This window comes from Juglans regia, chromosome 3 (assembly GCF_001411555.2).
Source record: "Juglans regia cultivar Chandler chromosome 3, Walnut 2.0, whole genome shotgun sequence".
NCBI lineage: Eukaryota > Viridiplantae > Streptophyta > Magnoliopsida > Fagales > Juglandaceae > Juglans > Juglans regia.
In genome coordinates, this window is record NC_049903.1 from 6186287 (window position 1) to 6195291 (window position 9005).

At 41.4% G+C, this 9005-nt stretch overlaps 1 protein-coding gene across 1 annotated transcript; it reads left to right on the plus strand.

Annotated features, from left to right (window-relative positions):
- The first annotated feature begins 697 nt into the window (after positions 1–697).
- Positions 698–7341, plus strand: LOC109004424 (GDSL esterase/lipase At5g45910-like). The gene is made up of 5 exons (XM_018982963.2): positions 698–1041; positions 1239–1460; positions 1569–1720; positions 1817–2093; positions 6877–7341. The coding sequence occupies exons 1-5, from the start codon at positions 798–800 to the stop codon at positions 7089–7091; spliced, it is 1110 nt and encodes a 369-aa protein (XP_018838508.2). The 5' UTR covers positions 698–797; the 3' UTR covers positions 7092–7341.
- Positions 7342–9005: the final 1664 nt, after the last annotated feature.

Consider the following 9005-nt stretch of genomic DNA (forward strand, 5'->3'; position numbering starts at 1 on the left):
ACACATTCGCGTGCGCCCGCCAACTCACTTGAATGTATACGTTGTATGTATGTATGTATTATTCTTCACAAATAAATTTAATTAATTCCCACCGTCGAAATATTGAAATCGCAGTACTTTATGGGTGTCGACTTTTAAGAGGCATGCACCAAAGATTTGACATGCATGGCGCATAGCCCTACGTCTTTTCAAGTGAGAACCGTGGCTAATTCTACTCAGGAAATTAAAGGACAAAAAGAAAAACAAAAGAGAAAAGAACATGCACGATTTTCATTCAGGCATCAATGTCGTCCTCCAAATTTTTATAAATTTCAAAACAAAATATAAAAATCAATACTTTTTTAAAATTTAAAATAATATTAATATTAAAAAATAATATTTAAATAATTTTTTAACTTCAAAATATTTTTATTTAATTTATTCTCTTTCATTTTTTAAAACTTAATAAAATATCTTAACTCAAATAATTTCACTACTATAATAAAACATCTAAACTTACAATATTAATTTTATTGATAAATAGAATTTTTGTTGATTTAATCAATTGAAATCGCACCAGTTGAGTCGAGAGCTCAAACTTCATGATCTCCATATATAAATGCGACACGTATATAGCATTGAAGAGAACCGCAAAATCTGGTTCAAGGTGCGTCCTACATTTAATACCCAACCGTTTCGAGGCATGGGGTGGGAGAGGGTGCTAGCCCTTGATAAAACTTGGCAGAAGACGACAATCTACGTACAGCTGCAACATTTGATCTTGAACTCCGTTTCCGGCCACCGCATCTGCTTTCAAAATGAAAACTTTTTTTCTCATCCTATCCTTGTTATACATCTCATTTGGGGAAGTCTTATCCACTCCTGATCCTCAGCGATATGAGTCAATTTTCAACTTCGGTGACTCGCTCAGTGACACCGGAAATTTTCTTCTTTCAGGCGCCTTGGCATTTCCAGTCATAGGGAAGCTCCCTTACGGCGAGACCTTCTTTAAACACGCAACAGGGCGGTGCTCCGACGGACGCCTAATTGTTGACTTCATTGGTATTCACTCATGATCTCTTCTCTTGATCACCATGCATCTTTCATAATTTGTACTTGCTCAAATATTCTTACCTTTTCAATTGAAAAAGAGACAAGGAATTAGTCTCATTAATTAATCAAGTTAAAATGTTAGAGAAATGCATGAAAAAAGGTTATTAAACATTGTTAATTCTGATGCGAAAGGAAAAATATTGCAGCGGAGGCATTTGGGTTGCCATATCTTCCTCCCTACCTATCAATTACCAATGGTCAATATCCCCGGCATGGAGTAAATTTTGCTGTTTCTGGAGCCACTGCACTCGACCAAGAATTCTTCAATTCACAAAGAATTGGACAACTCCTATGGACAAATGACTCTTTGAGCGTTCAGCTTGGTTGGTTTAAGAAGCTCAAGTCTTCCGTTTGTGCAAGCAAACAAGGTAACAAATATATGATGATCTAAGACCTAAGTAGTGTCACTATTCTTTCTTTCTTTTCTTTTTTCTCCTTAATATTATCAAGTAAAAAATTTATAAATACTGCAACAGATTGTGATAACTACTTCAAGAAATCGCTCTTCCTCGTGGGAGAAATTGGTGGAAATGATTATAACTACGCTTTCTTTGCCGGGGGAAGCATTAATAAACAACTTCGAGCTGCCGTTCCTGCTGTTGTTGAAGCAATTACTCGGGCCACCAGTGTAAGTTCATTCATAAATGAATTGTTGAGAAAAAAGAATTGTCAGGATGTAAAAACCTATTAACATCGCAATCTTCGTCTATGGGTTTCACGACAGGCATTGATAGAGGAAGGGGCGGTGGCGCTGGTCGTGCCGGGGAATTTTCCGATTGGGTGCTCAGCAGTTTATCTAACCTTGTTTCCAAGCACTCGCAAAGCCGACTATGACAAGAGAAATGGGTGTTTGAAGGCATTCAATGCTTTCGCTAAGTATCATAATAATCAACTAAAACGTTCCCTGGAGACGCTGAGACAAAAGTATTTGCATGCAAAGATAATTTATGCAGATTATTACGGTGCTGCAATGCAATTCTTTCATGCACCACGGCATTACGGTGACTTCTACATGCTTTTTGTGCCATTCTCTCTCTGGTCTACTGTATATTTTAAGATCAAGCTAATCTTCTATTATTACTCTTTTTTTTTTTTTCTCAAAAAATTATCTTCGGTCAGTTTTTTGGTAAAATAAGCATTTTTTTAATTTGGAAATACGTAGATATAATATATATATATATATGAACTTCATAGTATTAAATACTTTCTACGAATAATGTAGATGTTGATGTCGTGTTTCACAGTCCGAACAACTCCATGTTGGGGTCGATCTGTTCCTGTGAATATGGAGAAATGAGTGCTCGGAGCGGTGAGAAACACCTCCAATACCTAAGTCAACTTTGGGTTCTTGGTCTATAATTTAAGGGAGCTCAAATGAAAGTGTTTAAAGAGTTTTCTGCCTCGCGAGGGGGGGAATATATACCTAGTGGCTGTGGTCCCCAGGCGAGCTGATCGTGGTGATGTTGCTCCATACTCAAGTCGTGCCCTCTTCCACGTTCTGTCATGTGAAAAGCCATCGATGCCTGATCGTGGTAACTACTGACGGTCTAGGGTTCGTGTCGTGGCGTGTCCGTCTCCATCCTTCATTAAATGAGGTTAGGCCTCAATCTGGCGCACCCCACCTTTCGAGTTTGTCTAGCCGTCTGTGCTCAGGGACCAGGGTTGACCCTGATCCTGTGCATATGGGTTGTCGGCCAGTAGAGGTGTCAGGCCTTCTGACTCAGGTCTATGTCCCACGTGTGCTACCTCACTGCTTCTTCCTGGGCTTCCTGGGCCAACCATGCCCTTCTCAGCTCAGCCCAACCAATCTCATCCTCTTATACCGATTTCCTTCTGCCAAGTTGTTCTTAGGCCCATCGGTGCCTTGTGGGCTGGGCCCATGTGGTTCGGCCCGACACTAGGAACAACCTCCCCAATAATATCCCGCGAATTCCCACCATACACGTATGGTGAGAATTCAAAATGTTTCCTTCGTCCTTTCTCAGGTTAGTTTCCCTTGGCGCATGTTCGGCGCCACACGACTGTTCGGTCGCATCATTAATGTCTTGACAACGCCTCATGTTCTTCCTAGGTCTCGTGTTCAAGGTAGCGGGAAGTTCGCCAAGCGTTTCTCGAGGCCTAGAATGTCCCTTGGATTTCTGGCTCAGGGTCGCTTCACTGTATGCTGAATGCCAACCATCACGTCCTCCTCAAAGCCCCATTTCTCTCATTTTCTGTCATTTCCACTTCTCATCATTTTGCATTTTTCTTCGTAGTTCCTCCACTTTCACTCTCGGGATTCGTTCCTTCTTCCTTCTAGTTTCCAATGATTCCCAAAGGATTTTCCAACGCTTGTTATTTGTACTTCGCTGGGCAAAGCTAGGAGTCGTCAGTCTTTCTCGATGAACTCCGCACGCTGAAGAGGACGTATAACATTCTAGAGTTGGCGATTCTAGAGATCCTTGGGTGACCTGTAGCCACAGTGGACTCTAATGGGATGGTGTCTCGGGTTGTGCTTTATCCCTTGATGTTTGCGAACAGTCTTCATCTTCCGTTATGCTGCCCCCATTCGGGACGTCCTCAACATTTTGGATTTGGCACCAGCCCCCGGCACAGCTCCAACGAACACCTGGCAGGTTCTGGTTACCAGCTACGTGATCTTCCAAAAGGTGCTCAGCTCTGGTCTTAAGGAGTATCCTGACCTAACAACCCAAGATTTTCTGTCAATATACCGGGTACTACGCCTCGACTGGAGCTTGGGTAGCTTCCAGGCTTGTTCCTTCGAGAAGCGCATTGCCAACCTAGAGAAGGGCATTCCCATATCAAGGACTGGTCTCAGCGATTCTTTTTTGTCTCTAGCTCAGGATGGGAGCATCCTGAGGGGGATGAGGTCCACCAGGAGTTCCCAGTTTGAGCATCTGGTCGTACGTACCCAATAACAAGAGCCCGTCCATCAGGTTGTACAGCAGGAGGAGGCTAGGCTGGCGATCGTGCAAGCTCGGGTGGTAGCTCACCCCCTCGACATTGAGACTGACGTGGTGTTAACTGAGGCCAACATCAAGAGATTCCTAACCTCCCGTATTTGTTGTATTTGTTGTTGGGGTTTGTTGGAGTTTTCCTCTTCGCCTCGGGCCACTCCAGCCTTCTGTGACTAGTGATAAGGAGAAGCGTCGGGGGTGCGTGGGGTCATCCAGAGCGAGGGATTCTAGTTTCCGCCCAATCCCAATGGGTGACACGGTTGGCGAGGCTTTTGGAAGTGGGGCTGGGGTTTCTCGGTCCCGTGTTGGGATCCCAGTTCCATCTTCTCATAGGGCCTTTGTGTAAGAGCCACAACGCCCCCCATTCGTACTGTCTGTGGCCCTATTGTCTTCGGGCCATGTTATCGTTGAGGAGGAAGGTGACGGCGGCCTTCGGATGGCCTTCTTCAATGCCTTCATCAAACCCGCACCCCTCGAGGCTGTATTGGAGGTCGGGTCGTTCCCTTCTTTTGAAGAATCTTTTCCACCGAAAGACCCCATTCCTCCGACCTTAGAGGCGGAAGTCCCCGCTTCCCCATCTAGTTCCCGACCAACTGATTGAGAAGAGGTTGGGCCAAGTTCTTCTTTTGTCGAGGTGCTGAGCAACGACTGCGTGTCCATCCCATCACCTTCCCTCGGCTACTCTTCGGAGCCAGAAGTTGGTTCCTACTTGGCTTTAGATGAAGTGGTGTTGTAGTCTTCCCCCGCTAGTGAGCCGAACTTTCCTGAGGTGGAGGTCGTCTCCAAGATGGAAAAAGCGCCCACAGAGGTCTTCTCCAAGACGATGTTGGTGGTGCCTGGGCCTAAGCCGACTAGTGTCGAGGTTGTGGGCGACGCAGGCCCCCTCCTTTGAGTTTGTTCCGGACATGTCCGGGCCTTCGTGGCAATTGGAGGGAGTCGGACCGTCCCTGTACGCTGGGGCAGAGAGGCCTTAAATGACGGGTCTAGACTTCTAAAGGTCTCTCTTCACCCAGGTAACTTCTGCTTGCACTTTGTTCAATTTTCTGAAACTTCCCTCCTCCTAACATCGCTTGTGACGCAAGTTGCGGACCAACTGGCCAACATGATTGTGGAAGAGCGTGGGTTGCTCGAGGAGGAGAATAGGGTGCTCCACTCACTGGTGCTTCTTGCCCACATAGAGATTTGCAAGGCGAACCAAGAGGTGGTGGAGGTGACCCACGAACGTGATGCCTTGGTGGAGGACTTGGACAATGTGAAGAAGCGTAACAAGTTCTTGTGAAAGAGGGGCAAGGAGCTCCACAATGGGAAGGCCCTCGCGGAGGGCAAATTAAGCAGAACCAAAGAGGAGCTTTCTCAGATCCATTCGAAGTGCAAGCGTCTTAGGGACGAGTGCACAAGAGTCCAACAGGACTTGCGAAGGGGGCTCCTGAAGCTCCAGCAAAAAAAAGACCTATTGCTTAAGCAGCATGCTTCAGATGTCAGGCGGTGTTTGCAACTACTATCCAAACACTTTAAGTTATTGATGTCGTGTTTCGCAGCCCGAGCAACTCCACGTTGGGATTGATTTGTTCCTGCGAATATGGAGAAATGAGGGTTCGGAGTGGTGAGAAACACCTCCGATACCTAAGTTAGCTTTGGGCTCTTGGTTTATAATTTAAGGGAGCTCAAATAAAAGTGCTTAGAGAGTTTTCTACCCCGTAAGGGGGGTATATATACCTGGTGAGGGTGGTCCCCTGGTGAACCAATCGTGGTGATATCGCTTTGTACTCAAGTTGTGCCCTCTTTCAACGTTTTGCCATGTGACAAGCCATCCATGCTTGTTCGTGGCAATTGCTGATAGTCCAGGGTTTGTTATATCGTTGTGTGTCTGTCTCCGTCCTTCATTAAATGCGGCGTGGTCTTGGTTTGATGTGTCCACCTGTCGAACCATCTGTGCTCAGGGATCGAGGTTGTCCCTGACCCTATGCGTATGGGTTGTCGGCCAGTAGAGGTATCAGGCCTTTTGACTCATGTCCACGTCCCGTGTGTGCTACTTCGCTACTTCTTCCTGGGTCAACATTGCCCTTCTCAGTCGGCCCTGCCCATCTGGTCCTCTTATACCAATTTCCTTCTACCAGACTATCCTTAGACACATCGGTGCCTCGCGGGGCAGTCCCGTGTGGTTTGGCCAAATACTCAGAACAACCTCCCTTTGAGTAGACTCCAACATTAACTAGGTACATGAATAGATCCACTGCATGCATACTATGTCTATTATATATATTCCTCCAAATTATAAAAAGAACTTAAATATGAGAATTGTAAAAAAAAAAATTGATCTATTATATATTCTCTTAAGAAAAGCTTTACTTACAAAAGAATTTAACAAAAATAAACTCATAAACTTTCGTGGTTTAATGTGGTATGTCAAATTGTAAAATTATTTATACTCATGTAAAGTTGATCTAACGTATTACATGAATCTATGTCAGTTTGTGAGTTTATTTTTATAAAATTTTAGTATCTTTTGCGCTACTCATTTCTTTTTAAGTTTATTTTTTCTGATTAACAATTTAAATCAAAGTCGACCTAGGTAGCTAAGTTAGAGTACTTTCGGATGGTTGCAGCTAAAAGTGAACATTTCAAGACCGATGAGCTAATCGATAGGAAAAGAAAAATTATAGTACTTGAAAGTAAAAGAATTCAAAGAAAAAAAAAATGTGATTTTAGGAATTAATTTCCAGATGATTTGAAGAGGGGCGAGCAACGTAGTCCCATGCAGAGCTAGCTAGCTTCATTATTTACGTACAAGAATTGTTAATATATAATGTACGTATTGGTGCTGCAGGTTTTTTCAATGGAACTTTAAAAGCATGCTGCGGAGGGGGTGGACCATACAATTTTAATTACTCGGCAAGGTGTGGTCATACTGGGTCCAAAGCCTGTGCAGATCCATCTACTCATGTAAACTGGGATGGAATTCACTTGACCGAGGCTGCTTACAACCATATATCCAAGGCTTTGATCACTGGTCCTTTTTCCACGCCTCCCCTCACCTCCTGATCTCCTCTTATATATACTCTCAGACACTGTATAATTGATGTCGTAATTCCATCAGTACTAGATAGATATCATCATGTATTTGGATGGAGGTTTCAAGGTGAAACTAATCGATCGATCGAGTGGCTTATGTTTTTAATTCAGAACCTGCATGCATTAATTCTAGTACGTACTTTTGGCTGTGTCTAGCTCTATATTTGCAACGGATCGAATTGATCAACAGTCACCTGTGTCGAAATTAATTAATGCACGGTTGGACAATTAATGCAATTTGTACCACCATGCCATATTTAGCATGTGACCGGCCTTGGTATATGCGAGATGCCAGCCCCGCCTAATTGACATAACTTCCGACCTTTATTTATTTTTAAAATAAAAGTTTGAAATTCGAAATTATCCTCCTTTTTAATTTAAAATAAATTGGTATGCGAGACAGACTGAGTGAGTCTAATGTTAAATAATTTTATTCATGCAGTCTTTTTTCTTTTACCAATTTATAAGTTTTGAGAAAACAATTTTAAACTATTAAATTTTTTAGTAGTAAATTATCATTTATATATATATATATATATATATATATATATGAAGTGACTGGCCATGCGGTAGCCCTATATATACCACACCTAGCTGCTTGCTGAGAGAAAAAAAAAAAAAAAAAGAATTATTCTGCTTAATAGTGTGTTATAAGGTTTCTTACTGGAATAAGTGAGGAGATATTTGGATTTGCAAGTCATCTCTTACTAGATTATTCACTGATAAGTTGACTTTAGATTAAAAAAAAATCAGCTTAATTTAAATTCTTGTGGTAGGTGAATTAATTAGAAGGATGTTATTCGCCATAAACTTGGTTGGCCTATTAATTTCGTTTTTTTATTTTTAATCTGTCTGTCCCAATGCTTGGGTTGCTAGGATGAGGTTTGAAACTTATTAAAAAAATTTGAATAGTGAATTGAATTGAGATGAGATGAGGTGAGATTAGATAAAAATTAAATAAAATATTATTTTTTAATTTTTTTTTAATTTAAAAAAATTAAATTATTTATTATATTTTATATTAAAATTTTTAAAAAAATTAATATTTAAATATAATGAGTTGAATTGAAATATCCCTCAATCCATTCGAGCCGCTTGGTGCTGTATAATGAAGTACGGTGGGTACTGTTGGATTGAAGCTGTAAATTTTTGGAACCAAGAGCCCTCCCCTTATATAGGTTCCTGCTAGTTTGCCATTGACATGAACGTTGCGGCCGCAACGTAGTTTATGATGGATATCCACAATTTTTACCAAATTTAGAAGGCATTTTTCATTTTATGGAGAATTAATTATTTCTTGCAATTTGCTCACCGGTAATTTGGAAAGAATAATGTTACGGTCAGTCATAAAATGTGTAAGTGCCGTGCAATCGTTTTGAAATAAAGTAGGATTTATTATTAAAAAATTAATTTTTTTTTATTTGAGTCTCGTATTTATTTATTTTTTTTAAATAACTGCACGACGTTTACATTCTCACGACTACTGCAAGTATCATTTCTCATTCGAAAAACTCCCGTAAATATGGAGGGAGTACTGTGCCTGCTGGGTGGGCGGGCTCAACACCCTAGGCTTTGTTTGGATCCTAAACTAATCTCAACTCATCTCAATTCATCATTATAACTTTTTCAAATTTCAATATAAAATATAATAAATAATTTAACTTTTTCAAATTCTAAAATAATAATAATATTAAAAAATAATATTTTAACAATATTTTATCATCTCAACTCACTTCAACATCCAAACACAACTTAAGTTGCTCTCGCGTGATGCATATTTGCTTATGCATGAACTTCGATGGAGGGGCATGAGTTGACGCGAAACTTGCAAATATTCGATAAGAGAGTCACAGGCAATCCGGGTCCATTTAATAGACCGGGGTT

What these genes read in the sequence shown, in the direction of transcription:
- LOC109004424 (XM_018982963.2), top strand. Translation starts at nt 798, where the DNA reads ATGAAAACTTTTTTTCTCATCCTATCCTTGTTATACATCTCATTTGGG. An exon ending in CGTTTGTGCAAGCAAACAAG is followed by an intron (nt 1,461 to 1,568) that starts GTAACAAATATA and finishes ATACTGCAACAG; the next exon opens with ATTGTGATAACTACTTCAAG. An exon ending in CAATTACTCGGGCCACCAGT is followed by an intron (nt 1,721 to 1,816) that starts GTAAGTTCATTC and finishes GTTTCACGACAG; the next exon opens with GCATTGATAGAGGAAGGGGC.